Genomic DNA, 19,806 nt, shown 5'->3' with positions numbered 1-19,806 from the left:
TTTCTTCATTTGCCAGCGCACATCTGCGCGCCCTTCTTTGCCACGCACCAATGGGCGCCAACGGTTTTCCGACCGTCTAGGATCGCCTGATTAACAGCTGGCTTCAGCGCTCACCTTCCTGATGCACCTGCGTGCCTTCTGTTAGCGCGATGCGCGCTAACCATCACTACTCTCTCTCGCGTTGGCAACGTGCGTAGTCTGCTCGCTAGCGTTTTGTTAACGCACCACCGCTCGCCAACGCGCCGTCGCTTGCCGACGCGCCATCGCCCACCTGCGCGTCAGTGCTCACCAGCTCACCACCGATCGCCTGTTGATCCACATCGCCAGCGGTCTTCCTCACCCACGCGGCAGCGCGTTTCCTCACCATCGCGCCAGCGCTTGCGTTCGCCGCCTCGGACACGCGCTCATTCACCTGCCCACCCTCGCGCCCATTCGCCTGCGCGACCGCTCGCCTGCGGGACCGCTCGCCTGCGGGACCGCTCGCCTGCGCGATCATTCGCCTGCGCGTCCGCGCACATACTCTCCAATGTTCGCCCGCGCGCGAACCAACGGTTTTCCATCGCGCGAACGGATGGTTTCCGTAGCGCGAACGGACGGTTTCCGTCGCGCGAACCGACGGTGTTCCGTCACGCGAACCGACGGTGTTCCGTCGCGCGAACCGACGGTGTTCCGTCGCGCGAACAGACGGTGTTCCGTCGCGCGAACCTATTGTGTTCCGTCGCGCGAACCGACGGTGTTCCGCCGCGCGAACCGACGGTGTTCCGCCGCGCGAACCGGCGGTGTTCCGCCGCGCGAACCGGCGGTGTTCCGCCGCGCGATCCGGCGGTGTTCCGCCGCGCGATCCGGCATTGTTCCGCCGCGCGAACCGACGGTGTTCCGCCGCGCGAACCGGCGGTGTTCCGCCGCGCGAACCGGCGGTGTTCCGCCGCGCGAACTGGCGGTGTTCCGCCGCGCGAACCGGCGGTGTTCCGTCGCGCGAACCTACAGTGTTTCTTCACACTAACGTCGGCTTAATTCTTGCAGTGTCCATTGCTCGTCTATGGGTTATCGCTCACCGACCACCAGCTCTCGCCCTTCGTACCACGCTCGCCCTCCTTCTGCGCTCCTTCGCTCACCTTCGTTTGCGTTCCTGCGTGACCGCGCATGGGCGCTTCCACGTTCGCCCACGCGCAAATCATTGATTTACCATCGCGCGAGCTTCAGGGCGATTGCGACCACGATTCCCATTGGGGTTTTCGCAGCATGGCCAGCCCTGGCGAGTTCTTCTGGAGCGTATTTCCAGAACACGGCCTCACCCCGTAAACGCAGAGCATGGCACTTGCAAGAATAGGAAGAATCTTCAGGGAGGTCTGAGCAACACTCCTCTTTCCAGAACCTGGGTTAGACCTTCCCCGTCATTCCCTGGAAGGATTTTTGGCGGCGGGCTTTCCGTTCGAGATTTCTCCATCGGCCAAGGGGTGACTGCTTACCCCTTCCTCTTCTCCACCTCATGTAGGGGGCTTACCAGGTCCTTTCCCTCCTTGGTTACGGCCCGAGGTTTGGTTCAAGGAAGCTACAGGAAGATCATGGGTACTTTCCTCCTCTCGGGCTCAGGCACCTTGGCGTTTCGTCGTTAAGTATCTAAGTTGCGGGCAAGCTCGATGTTGGACCATCTGGACGCGCTGATCGAGGGCTTCCTTTCGGGTGTCTCATCCGTGGATGTCGACAACCTCAGACACCCTTCCATCCTTGAGAAGAGTTTGTTTGTGCCCAAGGACAGAGACTTAGACAGCGGCTGTGCGGAGCGGAGGAAATCGACTTCCGTTTTCACTCCTCCAAGGCGCTTTCTTCCAGACTCTGCAGGGCTCCAGCGCCTTTTTCTTTCAACCACGTCGGCCTAAGTTATCGGCTACGACAACTGAGACAAGGTGTCCAATTGCAGTTTCCTCCTGTCAGGAACAGATGGCACGGGAGGCTCCCCCGGGGGGGGCATAGTCCTAAGGGGAGCGGCAGAGTTCACGAACTCTAGGATTGGCACCCCCCCCTTGCAGGTTTCTCGCTGGGAGGATGCTTAAGGTTTCTCATCCGGATGACAGCTTCCCGATGCCCATTCCCGCACGATCTCTGTGATCAGCCAAGGATATCGCGCCTGCCGTCTCTGTCAGCGAATTCAGTGTCTGAACCTCTATGCCATAGGGTCGGCAAGAGTTGCCCGTTTGGGCAGAATGATCCATACCTTAGGAGAAGGTCCTCCATGGGATCATCGACGGCTTCACCCCCGGCTTCTTCAGTCGATCCTTTCTTGTAAGGAAGTATCTGAGTCGGGAGTTCCGTAGTCGACCTCTCAGCCCTGATCAAGTTTGTCGAACAAACTTCGTCCAGCGTAGAACAGCAGAATCGATCAGACTGGTAACGAGGCGACAGGACTCCTTAAACCCTGGATCGGAAGGACGGGTACTTTCAGTTCCTATTCCATCCATCTTCCAGGGAGCTCGTGGAATTCAGCCTAGACTGCAAGTACTCCTGCTTATGATGCAGTGTGGCAATCCCGCCGTGGCATCGCAGGTTTTTTTCCCCAGAGAACTCTCCCTGCTTTCCTCATGGCCGCTCAGGTGCAGGCTTCCGCCTCCTTCGCTTTTTGGAGGGCTGGTCAACTCCGGTAGGCTCGGGTTCGACCTTCTTCAGCGCCGGGACAAGCTTCCGGATGCTTACCACGAGTGTGGGTTCATGGTATTTTGCTTGGAGCCTTCTCTCTTCTGCCTCAACATCTGGAGTATCTGGCCATGATATTGAGTCAACGGCCTTACCACGTTGGAAACCTCGCTTCTCGTCCGTCCAGCGAGGTTAAGCAACGTTGGTTCTGGTCAGTACTTGGATGGGTGACCACCTGGGGACGCCAGATTCTGTTGCCACCTCCTCCGAGCCTTCCCTTCAGTTGACTGTGGCAAGGCTGAGGAGAGTCGCAGTACCTGTTCTCAGTCAAGCAGAGCTTTCAGCCCTAGCTTGGAACGTTTCCTAGTTCTCCTTTCCTCATTGACCCGTCTATAGTTCCGAACGGTTATGTGGGGCGGTCCAAGTTCTGGTGGTTTCAGGCAACGATTAACCGGACTTCCTGGCCCCTATGGGACCGGCAGAACTATTAGACCTGCAATGGGTGTTGACCTATGGAACCTCTTGATGGGAGTGGATATTCTCGTCCTTTCCCCACATTCTTGATGCTGTTCTCGGACTCGTCAAAAAAAAGGGGGGGGGTTCATGTTCCGGTCCAGGCCTATGGTCAGGACCTAAAGGATACCTCTCCATCATTCAGGCAGGCTTAGGGGCCGTAGTCTGGCCCCCTTACAGATCCTACAGCTCCTGCCGAGTCGCTCCGTGCGCGTCGACTTCATGATTCTGGCGTGTTCCAACCAGCAGGGGACGCATTTTCACACCTCCACATCTTGCAGTAGAGATACCGAGATGATTGAGATACTCTCAATACCACCATCGGCTCTCTCATTCCAGGCAGAGGAATGTTCTCTCCGACTATCCGAGCAGAGCCTCGTAGAGAGAGTGTACCTGGGGGTCTTTGGCCTTGAGTAACCAGCAAGTCCTGGTCTGGGGGACCTGATCGCGACAGCTTGGAACCTCAAGCTTCCGCTGTTCTTCCCCCCAGTCTCAGACCCCGAGACTCTGGCAAGATGCATTCCGGGAATGGTGGGACAACTTCGACGCCTGCGTCTTCCCTCCTTTTTGTCTGTGGAGAATGGGTCTCAACAAGACCAGGTTGTCTGTCAACCTTTCAATGGGAGAGCTCCACTGGGACTATGCGCAGAACGGTTTCTGGACCCTCTGCTTCCCCTGATGGAACTCCCGGGAGAGCTTCTCCCACGGCACAGACTACTCAAACAACCACACTGCAACATCTTTCACGAACCGGGGCGTCGCTTCGGTTTCATGCCCGGAGACACTACGCCTCCTCCTCAAGAAGAGACAACCCGCTACAGTCGCGGGACGGAGGTCGCTTCATCTGCGATAGTCATCCGCAGGGGTCTTCCAGGCGAAGTGAAGAGTCTTCGGTGGTTGGTGCCGTGGGAGATATACCTCTTCCCTTGAGGCCTCTTCTCCAGCAATAACGGTCTTATTGCCTTTCGGTGGGAGGAAACTCCTTTCCGCTCTCGGCAATGAAGCCTGTCGCTCAGCCTTTCCCTAACCTTCAGGCTTAAAGGAATAACTTTTTCCTGCCCGCTGGATCTTTCCTCGCTCATGCGAAGCTACGATCGTCCGTGCCCTAGTCAGGGTGAGACCTCCAACTTGGAGCATGGCTCGGACTTTTTAGTCCCTTAAGAGATCTTCTCAAGACCCTTTACGACAGGCCTCGGATTGTATTCCGTCTTGGGTCTCCTGCTCACTCTGGCCGCGGCCAGTGTGTAAGCAATCATCTTGGTCTCGTACGACTCCGCCCTTTCTAAAGAAGAGGGGGAGGCAACATTCAGGTTCGCTCCCGAGTTGTTGGCTAGACTCAGAATCTTGGGGTCCCGGCCCTTCGGTCCAATTCCTTCAAGATTTCGAGTCTCCATTCTGTATCTGATATCCCAAAACCTTCTCTTTCTTGCCAGTAAAGGAATCGAAAGGTTAGCTTTGGGAACAGCTGCAGTTTGTCCTCAGTTGCAGCCGATTTGGGAGCACAAGGAGGACACGGGGGAGAGTCACCAGCTCGGACTCAAGGACATTCATCTCGACCTGTCTCCAGACCATCCCCCGTCACGTCGCCCTACAGCACGATGTTGGATACATCGCAACGTCCCTCGCCTTCGATTAGAACTACTCTGTGACGCAGGTGCTACAAGCTGGAGTCTGGAAGCATCTAATGACCTTCGCAGCCCGCTTCCTGCAGGGCGTGACCCACAGGAGTTTCGATACGTTTTCTATTGTTCTGTGGTGGCTACACAACAGCTGGTCTAACCTCAGGCTCCTTTTTGGACAGGTAGCAGAAGGTTGAGGGCATTGTTATCAGGTTTTAATCTGCATGAACGAAAGAAGTATGTCTGGCCCTTATTTCTTTCTTCATCATCCCCTCTACGGGGAAGCAGCATCCTGGTCTCTGCATAGCTGACCTCGAACCTCTGCAGGTAAACCATGCTTCCTTGTGTTCCGAGTATCGAGTCAATACTGTGGCGTCCCCCATACCCTGCGGAGCAAGGAACTTGTGAGGTGCAGGGACTCCTTTTCTCGAGTGCGACTCACTCGGATTCTGAGTCCCCGGGTAAAGCCAAAGCCAGTATGGCTGGGGACTTTCCACCCTACCTAAGGGGTAAGTCACCCAATGTAAAAAGCGTGGTTTGTATTTCGGTTACGGAACAAATGACAAATTTGAAGATAATTTGTATTTTTCCTAACCATACAAACCTTAGCTATTTACACATATTTGCCCGCCAGCCCTGTCCCCCAAGACAAGTCCTACCTCTAAGTGAAAGTGAGCATTCACCTGTGTGTGAGGGGGGGGAGGGGTAGCTAGCTACCACTCCCCTACCCCCCCCCCCCCCTGCTAACTAGCGCGGGGGTAATGCACCCTCGTTAAATTCTAATGGCTCGCCATTTCAGCTGCGCTAAAAGGTAAACCCAATGTAAATAGCTAAGGTTTGTATGGTTAGGAAAAATACAAATTATCTTCGAATTTGTCATGGTTCATGTATTTGGCTAGAAATTAAAGTGAGTTCCAACAGTTCCTGGCAGGCTACTCAGTGGTGGTGATGAGCGACAACACTACAGTAGTGGCTTACATTTCTGCCGGACGTCAGGGACTAAAGCCGTTGTTGTATAACCAGCGAGTAAGTATGTTCAAAAATTTATTTTATTATGAAAATATCATTTTTGTTGACCCTCCTGTTGACCGTCCCCGTACTGACGAACAGTGGCGATACATAGGGGTGAGCTGCTGCTGTTCTCTTGAGGTAACACCTCTAGTTCCTTACTGGGCAAAGTAACTGCTGATCTGAGTCATCAGTTACTGTATGAAGACTCCCAATCTGGAAGGGCCTGAATATAGGATCTACTACTCCCAGTTTGTGAGTTTTAGCAAAAACTCAGGGACAAAGTTGAGTTAATTCCCCCCCCCCCCATTCCCTTGAATGGGTGATGTCATGGGAAAGAGCATAAAGTTCGCTAACTCTTTCGGCTGAAGCTAATGTGAGTAGGAAAACCGTAGGATATTAGTTAGTAAGGAGCACCCCTCAGAGACTGAAGGATTTTTAACGACGTTTCAGAGAGTAGGTCTCACTTCTGACTGGGGCCAGGTAAGCTCATAACGAGGAGGAAATATCTACTCCTTTCAGTCTAAAGACAAGGTTTACTGCTGAAACTAAGAGGAATATTTCTTCCTGAAGGTATACAAGGAATTCCACTATTACTGGAATAGTGGCATCTAGGGGAGAGATAACCCTTCCATGACACCAACCACAGAAGACAGTCCAATTAGCCTGGTAGACTAAAGCTGAAGATCGTCGAAGGTGTTCAGCCATCCCTCTCGCAACTTGTGAAAATCCTCTCTGAGTGAGGTGTTGGATAGTCTCCAGGCGTGAAGTCGAAGGGAAACTACGGCTTTACGGGAGATGTTCGCATGTGACTGTTTGAGTAGATCGTGTCGTGGATGGAGTTCTCTTGGATGTTTTGTCAGGAGCTGCAGAAGGTCCGGAAACCATTCTGCGTGATGCCATAGCAGAGCTATTAAGGTCATTGATAGGTTTTTGCTTATTCTGGTCTTGTTAAGGACTCTTCTCATCAGACAGAAAGGGGAAAAACGTACACATTGATGTTGTCCCATCGTTGTTGGAATACATCATGCCAGAGAGCCCTGGGATCCGGAACTGGAGAGCAGTAAAACAGGAGCCTGAAGTTCAGGGACATCGCAAACAAGTCCACAGTCAGGACTGTTGGCTACTATTATTATTATTATTATTATTATTATTATTATTATTATTATTTTTATTCTTATTATTATTATTATTATTATTATTATTATTATTATTATTATTTGCTAAGCTACAACCCTAGTTGGAAAAGCAGGATGCTGTAAGCCCAAGGGCTCCAATAGGAAAAACAGCTCAGTGAGGAAAAGAAATAAGTAAATAAGCTGCAAGAGAAGTAATGAACAACATAAAATATTTTAAGAACCGTATCAACATTAAAACTGATGTTTACATACAGTACTGTATAGACTATAAAAACTTGAAAAAGCAAGAGGAAGAGAAATGAGATAGAAAGTGGGCCCGAGTGTGCCCTCAAGCAAGAACACTCCACCCCAGTACAGCCAAAACCATGGTACAGAGGCTATGGCATTATCCAGGACTAGAGAACATTGGTTTGATTTTTGAGTGTCCTCCTCTTAGAAGAGCTGCTCACCATAGCTAAAGAGTCTCTTCTACACTTATCAAAAGGAAAGTAGCCACTGAACAATTTTAGTGCAGTAGCTAACCTCTTGAGTGAAGAAGAATTGTTTGGTAATCTCAGTGTTGTTAAGTGTATGACAACAGAGGAGAACGGGGAAAGAATAGGCCAGACTACTTGGTGTACGAGTAGGCAAAGAAAAAATGAGCCGTAACCAGAGATATGGATCCAACGTACTGTAATACTCTCTGGCCAGTCAAAGGAGCCAATAACTCTTGTAGGTAGCAGTTTGGCTAGGACACCAACCACCCATTGAGGTACTACTGCTAGAGAATTATGGGGTCTTTTGACTGGCCAGACAACACTACATTGGATTCTTCTCTCTGGTTACGGTTCATTTTCCCTTTGCCCACACACACACTGAATAGTCTAGCCTATTCTTTACATATTCTCCTCTGTCCTCATACATCTGACAACACAGATTACCACACAATTCTTCTTCACTCAAGAGGTTACTGCAATGTAATTGTTCAGTGGCCACTTTCCTCTTGGTAAGGGTATGGTAAGCAGCTCTAATAGGAGGACACTCCAAAATTAAACCATTGTTCTCTAGTCTTGGGTAGTGCCATAGCCTCTGTACCATGGTTTTCCACTGTCTTGAGGTAGAGTTCTCTTGCTTGAGGGTAACCTCGAGTGCACTATTCTATCTTATTTCTCTTCCTCTTTAATATGTTAATGTTTTTATAGTTTACGTAGGATGTAGTGGGATGTTAACAAAAACAATCCCCCCACCCTTGATCACTCTGACAGACAATTTATCCCACAACACAAACTTTCCCCTTACTTTTACGTCAACTGGACTATTGCACGAAGGGAACAGTAAAACAAAACATATCCTTAAAACTATATTGCTCACAACTATAGCAATCACGTAATACTGAAATCCAACATTCAATTATCGGCTATTATTAAAATACTCACCCTTAATACTAATCAACTTAAACTAAATCAGATAAAATTAACAATTGCATAAACTACAATATTGTATACAGTACTGTATACACATATAATGGCACGTGGACATACTCAGCAAGTGTCTCCAATACTCAGAGAAACAATACTCAAGTAAGCACTCGTTAAAACCAACACCACCACATCCGAACGAAGTACCCAAAACTTAAACTTAAATATGTCGCATGTGGACACCGTAGTCCACACAAAGCCGAACTGTGTCTTTAAAGAAACACTACTACAGCTCTGTGGTTAACAGTAGCCTACACTAGGTGCAAATTTGCCACTACGGCCTCCTTGATTGTGGTCGTGGTTATCATCATCATCATCATCATCATCATCATCATCATCATCATCATCATCAATCGAAACTTATATCAGGCTTGGTCATCAACAATAGATTATAAAAAGACTTTCCAAAGGAGGAATTACGGCCTGCAAATAAAAAAGAAAAACGCTTACGAACACTCCTACCTAACTAAACTATCGCACTATAATCAAAGATAAATAATAAACTTTCTATCATTCACGATCGCTTAACAAAGATAAATGAAAACACTGTACTTACGCTAATACAAAAAAATCACTTCCAAGCCGGCTGGTGTATGAACAAAATATAAGATTCCAGCATTCAGGACACAACCGACTCTTGCTACAATCAAATAGAAAATACTTTCGCCCAAGACATTCATCACCGCTCTTACCTAGCTAAAAAATGTAAACAAACAACCTCAATTATACCAACAGTCTTTTCCACTACAAACTATCATTACGCTAACTACCACTCGTTCGGCGGCACGCACACACAAGCACACACATTCTCTCTCTCTCTCTCTCTCTCTCTCTCTCTCTCTCTCTCTCTCTCTCTCTCTCTCTCTCTCTCTCTCTCTCTCTCTCTCTCTCTCTCTCTCTAACAAAAAATGAATAAAATAAAATTAATCCTCCACAAGGAGATATATATTTCAATGTTACTGTTCTTAGAATATTTTATTTTCCTTTTTCCCTTTATTCACTGGGCTATTTTCCCTGTTAGAGCCCCTGGGCTTATAGCTTTCTGGTTTTCCAACTAGGGCTGTAGCTTAGCAAGTAATAATAATAATAATAATAGCGGTAGTATCTCAACGGGTGGTTCAAAGACCACTTGGAGCCCATTATCTGAGTAGCTACTATCTGAGTAGCTCTTCTCAGATCGTCCGCGAGGACATTTCTCTTGCCGGGAATGAAGTGGGCTGATAGGAACACCAAGTTGTCTTCTGTCCATCTCAGTATCTCTACTGGTAGATGGCACAGGGGCTGCAAAAAGGTACCGCCTTGTTCGTTTATGTAACCCACTACTGTACTGTGGTGTTGACGCTTATCAACACAGAGTGATCCTCCAGGAACTGCTGGAACAGATAGAGGGCTAGAAAGGCTTTCCTCATATTTATTATTTTTATGTGCTGTTACCTTTCTGACTTGGACCAAAGGCCGAAAGTGGTATGGTGCAGCAAAGTGGGTCCCCCACCCTTCTTTTGATGCATCTGAATAGAGTATCAAATCCAAGGGGGCGAACGAGAAAATCGACTCCTTTGTGAAGGTTCTCATCTGCCAGCCACCACCTGAGGTCTGTCTGTTCCTCTTGTCCTATTGGTACTAAGATGTCTGGGAAATCGCTTGCCTGATTTCACTCGGACTTGAGCCACCACTGGAGAGATCAAATCCTGACATGGCCAATGGGAACTAGACTGGCCAGGGATAGAAGGTGACATATGAAACACAACCAGCGTTGGGCTGGTAGATCTTCTTTTATGAGGAAAGGTATTGTTACTTTCTTCAGCCTGTGTACTCTGAAGTCTGATGGGAAGATTCTCTGCTATCTGGTGTCGATGGTCATACCCAGGTATACCAGTGTTTGAGAGGGGAGTAGGGATTACTTCCCGAGGTTTACCACGATCCCCAGATCTTGGCAAAATGGTAGAAGTCTGTCTCGGTGTCGAAGAAGGGTAGCCGCCGAGTCTGCTAGGATCAGCCAGTCGTCCAGATATCTTAGGAGACGAATGCCGATCCTGTGAACCCAAAATGATACTTGGGCAAACACCCTTGGGAAAACCTGGGTGCTGTGGAAAGACCAAAGCACAGCTCCTTGAACTGTTATTGCTTGTTGTCGAGTATGACCCTTAGATACTTCCTTTAAGATGAATGGACTGGGATCTGGAAGTATACGTCCTTGAGATTCAGTTTGCACATGAAGTCCTGTGGTCTTACTGCTCGTCTGACTGTGTCTGCCGTCTTCATCTTGTATGGAGTTTTCTGACAAACTTGTTCAAGGCCGAGAGGTTGATGATTGGTCTTCAGCCTCCATATGCCTTTTTCACAAGAAAGGTTCAACGGAAGAAGCCTGGGGACCCGTCGAGAACCTCTTAGAGAGTGCCCTTCACCAAATGGCCCGAAGTGCCAGCTCCTTCGCGGATCCCTTCGCGTAGGAGCTCGATGGAACTGGATCCTGAGTCAGCGGAGGGAGAGATTGAGTGAACGGGATGTGATAACCTGAACTGATCACGGAGATTGTCCAGCGTTCAGCCCTAAGCTGCAGCCACCTCTGCCAGCTTAAATGGAGGCATCCCCCACTGGTGGACAAGTGGGAGGATTGCCCATCCTAGTGGGTGCAGCCTCGGTCAGGATCCCTATTTCTCTTCCCTCTACGGGAGGACTTGGAACCCTTGCGATCTTTGTCGGGAAAGAGTTTGTTCGACACTCTTGGACGAAGCAGAAGTTGTTGCCTTAGCCTTGTTTGTTGGCGGTTTGGTCTGAGGTTTCTAATTCTGTGATGGAGGAGCACGGTAGGGCCTCGTTGTCAGAGCCTTATAGAGAAGGAAATCCTGGTTGGACTATCTCCATCTCTCCACCACTCACTCGATGTCTTCCGGATCGAAGAGAGAACTCCCCTCGAAAGTGTAGTTTCTCAGCATCGCAACTTCGGCTTGTGGGACCTGTTGATGGACTCTATTATTGAGTTCCTCTGCCTAAGGATGGTGTTGGTACACAGGTTAACTACCTGGTGAAAAACGAACTCAATAGTCTGGGGGCCAGACAGAAGGAAGGTCTTCCTTGACTTCTTGGTGGACATTTTGGACCAGACTTCGGTCCTAATAAGATGTCCCACTGACCCCAACCAGAAGTCCAGCCACAAAGTAGCTAGCATGGCATACTTCGCGACTTTCGTCTGGTTGATGATCTCCGAAGCCAAGAATGACACGGAGAGACCAGACAGCCTTTCAAAGGGAACTCTTCTAGTCAGAGCCTCCACAGAGTGGTCTAGAAGCAATGCCGGAAGAGTTTGTTGGATACCTCTCAGTACCTCCTCTACTGCACGAAAGGCAGCAAGAGGAGCTTCAAGGGAGAGCCTGTATGGAGGGAGCTGGTGATCTGAGAGATTGCCTTCCGACAGTCACTTTTAACTCCTTTGGACCAGGGCAAGGCTGCACTGGCCCTTGGAGGTCTGAGCATGCCATAGACATAGTCAAGGACCATGTCCTTGCCCTCATGCAGGCCAAGACCTGCCAGTAGGCATGCTCTGACTCACTCTGCTCCGCTTCCGTCAACACAGGGCTAGCAGCCTCGTGGAGATAGTCGTCCCCATAACCTATGACGTCATCCACCTTAGCGCTCTCACCCATAGGAACACAGGGTGGGTTAAAGTGTTCAGGTTCGGTTGCTGGTGGAACTTTGCTTGCAGACTTTCTAACAGGCGGAGGGGAGGCCCTTCGAGACCTCTCTTGCTGAGGTGTAGTGGCCCTAGCCAATGACTTAGGGATGGTCTTGGTGTCCTTAGGTTTCCTGCAAGGAGGGAGGTATTCCTCCAAAAGCAATATTCTGGAGGCTGTCTCTTTCCTGGGAGGTTGTTGATTCTCTCTTGCACAGGGATTACGTCCGAATGTGAGATCTTTCTCAGAGTTGGACGGAGGTCTGGGGAGACCACCTCGATAGGAGAGATGCGGAACGATTCCATCAAAGAGATCGCCCTAGGAGATTGAAAGCCTCGGCTAACACAACGAGGCAGTGTATCTCCCAGAGGAGGAGTCGGGTTCTTAATTTTCATTTTCTTTTTAGCTTTCAGTACTGGTGTCAACTGCACCTGTGGCAGATCTTCTGACCTAGTTGGTTCCATTGTTCCCCGTTTCCTTTTGAGAAGGGAGAAAAAAATCTCTGAAGCGAATGTGGAGTGGGCTGGCACTTTAGCCTCAGACGGCGGCGAGGCTATGGAGCAGGAAGCAGATGTTGCCAGGGGAATCCTAGGAGTGTTGGCCATGGACAGCGTCTGCGGGGGGACTCCTGTAACGGCGTGACACACTGCCCTGACCAGTGTGTCCAACCATACGGGCTCCTAACAGCAAAACAAGGTGACCGCAGGATCTTTTGCCCGGCTCGGAACAGGAGCCTTAGGTCTGGGAACCTGTAAAGAACTGGTGTTAGACTCCTTACCTGGTACCGATGACACCGGTTTGACAACTAGCTCTGTCTTGGAGGAGAGCTGATCCCTCGGTGTAGAGGTATGCTGAAGCTTCGATAGTTCCCTCTTGCGTGGTAAGGGGACTGGGCGTCTGCCATGTGACACCCTTAACTCCTTTTGTAGGAGAGGGGATCTCTGACGACAAAGATTGTCCCTGGGATGGCGATGGGTGTCGTCTCCACGGCACTCACGAACAGGTTGATGAATACGAGTAGACCTGGAAGGAAGAGAAGAAGAATGGTGGTCATCTTGCCTTATTGATTCTGACAACTAGCTCTGTCTTAGATGAGAGCTGATCCCTCGGTGTAGAGAGATGCTGAAGCTTCGATGGTTCCTTCTTGCATGGTAACGGGACTGGGCGTGCGCCATGTGACACCTGTAACTCCTTTTGTAGGAGAGGGGATATCTGATGACGAACATCGTCCCGAGGAGGGCGATGGGTGTCGTCTCCACGGCACTCACGAACAGGTTGACGATCACGAGTCGACCTGGAAGGAAGAGAAGAAGAATGGTGGTCATCTCGCTTTAGTGACTCGTGCTCCTTACCTGATGGGCGGTGCTTGCATGCCGCCAGGTGTCTCGGAGAAGCCATCAAGCCAGTAGACCAATGTGATGACGAACGTCGAGGTGCTATTGTGGGAGGCAGACCACTCCTGTCACTCAGGACGGTTTTTTGTCCCGGTCATAGCGCTGGCCACTACAGGACAGACACAGATGGTGCGGGTCCGTCTCTACGGAGGACATAAAGGTACTGCAGATGAAGCCCTCAGGTCCGGGACAGGTACGCATTAGGCCAGTAAGTAAGAGTCACAAACTTTTTGAAAAGAGAAAGAAAAGAAATGATCAAGTTCATAGTCAATGGCAGGTTAGAAAGGCCAGGGGAGGAGAAGAGCAGCAACGTCCGTTCTCCACCGAGTCAAAAGCAAAGTGGGTGCTCAGGTCAAGTGTGTGAGTGAGCAGGGTAGCTGGCTACCTCCCACCCCTCCCGCTAATTATTGGGTTGGGTGGTTATCCCTCGCTAAAAGTCCTATGGCTCGTCTTTCAGCTTCGCCGAAAGTAATACCTTTATAAATAGCGAAGGTTTGTATGGAGTAATGGAACAACTAGGCTTTAGAGGGGTTCAGAAGAAGAGTGAAGCTGGATTTTGACACCAATGTTATTTAGTGACACCTTGTAGTCCGAAGAAGTAAATTCTTTGAGCAGGCTATCCTGGAATGCAGGAAGACAATTTTTTTCCTGTCACCAATTTCATGTTTGATTCACATACCATGTGAATATAGTATTGGGAAAATATTTAAACAACAAATTTCTTTATGAGGACTTCCCCTATTTTTGTCATATAATTTGTGTGGGATTATTATTTTGAATTGCTGTAAGGGGGCATTAAAAATGAAAATGTAGCCTCATTAAAATTGAAATTGAATTTTAGTAATTGGTTAATGTTTTATAACATATTCTAAATGGCTTTGTTGCACTGTATTACATGATGTTTTTAAATAGGATTTTATTTCAGATGATGAAAGTGGCAAAGTGTCCGAATGAGGAGCTGTCCTTCACAAACTGTGTCATAGTAAATGAAAATGATTTTCCTTTGAAAGTCAAGTAAGTAGCATATAAAACTTTATGATTTTTTGTTTAAAACAAATTTTTAAATATGTAACTTCCCTGGTAGTTACATATATATAGCTTAAATCCCACGTTTCGACGCGGCACGACAGAAATTCAATTCCGCGGCAATCGCCGCCATGACAGTAGGTAGTCATACATGAGCGCCATCTCTCATAGGTTACCAGAACCATCCCCAACATTCTTCAGAAATTCCCTGTCGTTGATCGAGTCAACACTTAGGAAATTCGTTTTGCTGATATATTACTTTACTGTATTCTACAATTTGGTGAAGTACCTTTTGTCTGATTATTGTTAATGGCTTTCGCTGCCTTTCAACTATTGAAGATATTGAATAGGATAGTTTTTTGTTGGTCCAACTTGGACAGTTTAATTTAACTTGATTTTCAAGACGGCTCCTCTGTTGTTAAACTTTATATGTGGGGCTAGACCGGCTTTCGAGCTGCTCTTGGTTCCCACACAGTAATTAGCAGGGAGCATGTATGTATTTGTTTTAAACATTTAAACTTACCCGCTGGTTGTATATAATAGCTTTATTCTTTCTGACCTGCAGAAAATTCAAAACTCGCGCCTATCGCATCTATATGCCAGGTATACACTAGGGCCACCATGGAGCTAGGCCGAATTATCCCTCATAGTCTCAGATTTCTTTCTGCCGCCATATTGGCAAAAGCTTTGGAAATTCACTCGCCGTTTATCAGGAATTAACAGTGTTCTTAGTGATGTACAATTGTTTATTGGTTTTGACTTTCGCATTTATTGGACTAGCTTACGGATTCTCTTGGATATCTACTGATTTGAATTAATTTGAATTAATTTTGACCCTTGCTTGAATTGATCGCTCTACTTACATTTTCAAAATGGCTGACCCCGCCCCTTCATATAGGAAGTGCATTAAAGGGTGTAAAACTCGGCTTCCAAAAGCCTCTGTGGATCCCCATACAATTTTCATTAAATGTCGGGGTAAAATATGTAATTTTGAGGATAGATGTCAAGAGTGTTTTGAATTATCCGAGAGTCAATGGTTAGCTTATGATCGCTACTCTCGTAAATTGGAAAGGGATAGAATTAGGCGTAGTTCCTCTCGTTCAAGGGATGTATCATTTTCAAATATCATTGAACCTAATTCCCCGATAGTGGTAGATCCTGAACCTAATCCTATTCAATCTGAACCAACAATGAAAGATATGATGACAGCGATCCAGGCTCTTGGTTCGAGAGTGGAATCGCTAGCAGCAGACAGAGACCAAATTTTGTCCGAGGTGGTAATATTATTAGTGATGTTAATGTGTTCAGTGATGTGGAGGGTGCGTCTGCGCGTTCTTGTCGTTAACCTAGCCTTAGACCTCTTGCAAGCTCCCGGACCCATGGGAGAAGTAAAGTCGATCGGCGAAAGGGAACGAGAGGCGTCATCAAACGCGCAGACGTACCTTCGAGCGTTCCTGTTGAATCTATTTCTCAGATCGCTCCCCCTCACCATGGGAAAGGCGAGGTTAGTTTTTTATCCTCATCCTCGGATGAGGCTAAGCATGGAAAAAGCTGGCGTCAAGCTTCCAGACCCCTTAAAAGAAAGGCAGATGAAGGCGCGCAAGGTCGCGATCCTTCACCGCAAAGACCTGGTTGTAGTCATTGGGACTCGCCAAAGAGCTTTCAGCTGCATACTCAATGCTCTCCGCCTAAGCGGTCTAACAAAACGTCAGATATTGACGGAATAATTCAGACTGAATCAGAAATTATTCCTGAGTCTGAGGTTACGGTGCTTGCACCACCGCTTCCATCGGACTAGATTCAATCTCCCGCTTATGAGGAGCGTTATGAGAGCGACGAAGAGGGAGAATTCGCTATGGAACTTTCGACTCCTGTTTCGCAAACGATGTCGCACAGGCGGCCTAAGCAGGATCCTAAGTGGTCTACGCTGCTTGATATGAAGCAGCAAATATCAACTTTTATGCATTCTTATCAGCCCGCAGTCGACAAAGTGTTGGTTCGTCACGATTCAGATCGTGACGCGATGTCGCACAGGCGGCCTACCTTTACACGCGATGTTGATCGGGGTGATAGAATTGCCGCTTTTAAGTCTGCTAGTACTCTTGCAGTACCTATTTCTGTTGATTGCAGTACCTATTTCTGTTGAAAGTAAACGTCAAACGAATGAGCGTGACGTTGGGGGTCATCATTCTAAACGCGACGACAAGCGCCAAGCAGCTGAGCGCGAATTCACGCGCCAGGCGCCTGAACGTGACGCGACGCGCCTAGTAAAGCGTGACTTAAAACAAAGAGACCGTGACGTCTCCTGTCAAGCAGACCGTCATGGTCTGCTTGACAGGAGACGTCACGGTCTCTTTGTCCATTTCAGTTGAGCATGCGCTCGAACATGACGCCAAGCGCAACCTCAGTGAACGCCAAGCAAGTAAACAAGCTGAGCCACTTGACCGTGCGTGACGCCCGCGTGCGCAAGCGACGCTTTTCAGAACTAGAAGCGATTACTCCTGCTGCTATTATTTCTGAAGAGGATCATGATGATCATTCATCCTTGGATGAACCATTGGACATTGCCTCTGAGGATGAAGGAAATAAAACAACACAACATTCTGTTGATTTCAGGAAAATTATGCTGATTTTCTCAGAATTATTTCCTGACAACTTTACTCCTTTAGCTCCTCGCTCCCCTCCATCGGAGTTTACAGTTGGTTTATCTTCAAAAACATCAAGGTTCACTAAAATGGTTCTCTCACGCTCTTCTAAGAGAGCATTGAAATTAATGGAGAACTGGATGCAGTCTAAGAGAGTTGCAGGAAAGACAAACTTCTCTTTTCCACCAGCCAAGTTAGCTTCCAAGTCCAGTATTTGGTATGAAACAGGAGGCGTCTTAGGTTTGGGAGTTCCTGCCTCTGCTCAGGGCGACTTCTCAAGTTTGGTGGACTCTTCTCGCCGCTTGGCTATGAGGAGAACGAAGATCTTCTGGTCCATAATTGAATTCGACCATCTTCTTAAAGGCATATATAGAGCTTTTGAAGTTTTTAATTTTCTTGACTGGTCTCTGGGTACCTTGGGAAAGAAAGCCTCTGCTTAAAGGACCCTGAGACTCCTAATCTTATTCATATTATGTCCTGCATGGTCAAAGCTGTAAGAGATGGTTCATATGAATTGGCAGCCTTATTTACAACAGGGGTGATTAAGAAGCGAGAGACCATGTGCTCCTTTCTCTCTGTGGGGGTCACTCCGTTCCAAGGTCAGAGTTGCTCTATGCTCCTCTTTCTCCTTCTCTTTTCCCTCAGGAACTGGTAAAGGAGGTAGCTTCTGCCCTCACTCAAAAGGTTACTCATGATCTGGTCGCTAAGTCGGCAAGGAAGGTCCTTCCGTCTTTTTCTTCTCGTGGGTTCAAGGATGATTCTACATTCCCACAAACGACAAAGTTTTTCCAAGGAAAGACAGTCGGTAGAAGCAGCTTCAGACCTGATAGTAGAAGGACCAGAGCAAGAAGAGGTTCTAGGTCAGGCAGGAGCAGAGTCTGACAGCAGTGGGGGCCAGGCTGCGCAAATTTTGGCAGACCTGGGAGGAAAAGGGAGCAGACCCATGGTCTGTCCAAGTTTTAAAGAAGGGCTACAAAATCCCTTTCATCTCAAAACCCCCGTTAATTTCAAACCCGGTGGATCTTTCTCCCAAATACAATTAAGAATTAAAGAGGCAGGGCATAGAATTCCAAATGTCCCTCTTGCTGGAGAAGGAGGCGATAGAGAGGGTGAGGGACTTAGAATCACCAGGCATCTACAACAGGCTGTTCCTGGTTCCCAAGAACTCGGGAGAATGGAGGCCAGTCCTGGACGTAAGTGCCCTCAACAACTATGTCCAAAAGACGAAATTTACAATGGAATCCCAAAGTTCAGTTCTTGCGGCAGTAAGGAAAGGAGACTGGATGGTCTCATTAGACCTCCAGGATGCTTATTTTCATGTTCCAATTCACCCAAGTTGCAAATGTTATCTAAGGTTTGTCTACAGGTAGGAAGTATTCCAATTCCAGGCCCTATGCTTCGGCCTCACTACCGCCCCTCTGATATTCACAAAGATCATGATGAATGTGGCAAGCATGCTCCACTCAAGAGGCATCAGGGCCTCCCTGTATTTGGACGATTGGCTACTAAAAGCCCCATCATTCAATCGCTGTCTGGAGGATTTGCGTCTAACAATGAGCCTGGCAAAGGAGTTAGGACTTCTGGTAAATGTAGAGAAGTGTTGTAGCAACACTGGGAAAGTCAGAGATTTCGGGTCTGTGGACAAATCAACAACTAAGTCTCCACATCAACCAGAAGGAACTGTTGGCAGTCCTATTAGCTCTCAAGGGGTTCGAGAATCTAGTACGAAACAAAGTTATCCAAATCAATGCGGACAATACCACAGCTTTGGCATACATAGCGAAGCAAGGGGGAACGCATTCCAGGCCTCTTTATGAGTTAGCAAAAATGCTTCTCATTTGGGCACATCAAAGAAATATTTCCCTATTAACAAGATTCATTCAAGGGAAAGGAATGTGAGGGCAGACAGCCTCAGCAGGAGGAATCAAGTTCTCCCCACAGAGTGGACATTGCATTTAGAGGTATGCAAGAAACTTTGGCGATTATGGGGTCATCCCCTGATGGATCTATTCACAACCTCAAAGAACAAAAGACTAGAGAATTACTGCTCCCCAGTTCCGGATCTCGAAGCGTCACACATAGACGCGTTCCTGATGGACTGGTCACATCTAGATCTGTATGCTTTTCCACCTTACAAAGTGCTGCACAAAGTTCTGCAAAAGTTTGTGTCTCACGAGGGAACCAGATTGACGTTGATAGCCCCATTCTGGACGTCAAGAGGTTGGTTCACAGAGGTACTGGAATGGAGGGTGGACATCACAAGAAGCTTGCCATTGAGAATAGATCTTCTCAGACAACCCCACTTGGCAAGAAACCATCTAAATCTCCCAGCTCTACGTCTGACTGCCTTCAGACTATCGAAAAACTCGCAAGATCTAGAGGATTTTAGAAGGAGGCAGCCAAGGCTATTGCTAGAGCAAGGAGAACTTCAACTATCAGAGTGTACCAATCCAAGTGGGAAGTTTTTAGAGCATGGTGTAAAACAAACTCAGTTTCTTCATCCAGTACCTCTATAGCTCAAATTGCCGATTTCTTTCTAGAACTTAGAAGGAAGAACAATTCCTCCTCCTCTACCATTAAGGGACATAGGAGTATGTTGGCAATGGCCTTTAGGCATAGACAATTAGACCTATCGAATAACAATGACCTTCAGGATCTGCTTAGATCCTTTGAAACCTTTAAAAAACGTCAACAAGATTCACC

General features: G+C 48.0%; 1 protein-coding gene and 1 pseudogene across 1 annotated transcript in view; both read left to right on the top strand.

Moving 5' to 3' along the window:
- Positions 1–19,806, top strand: part of LOC137648623 (vesicle-fusing ATPase 1-like) — a 451,093-nt gene that overhangs the window by 136,218 nt on the left and 295,069 nt on the right. Inside the window, exon 2 of the mRNA XM_068381564.1 lies at positions 14,358–14,446. Coding sequence (XP_068237665.1) covers positions 14,358–14,446 — 89 coding nt within the window. The remainder of the gene's footprint in view (positions 1–14,357; positions 14,447–19,806) is intronic.
- Positions 2,773–2,891, top strand: LOC137648946 (5S ribosomal RNA; annotated as a pseudogene).

Source organism: Palaemon carinicauda, chromosome 10 (genome assembly GCF_036898095.1).
Source record: "Palaemon carinicauda isolate YSFRI2023 chromosome 10, ASM3689809v2, whole genome shotgun sequence".
In the NCBI taxonomy this organism is placed as follows: domain Eukaryota; kingdom Metazoa; phylum Arthropoda; class Malacostraca; order Decapoda; family Palaemonidae; genus Palaemon; species Palaemon carinicauda.
The sequence above is the reverse complement of the archived record's forward strand: the minus strand, read 5'-3'. Positions and strand labels throughout refer to the sequence as shown.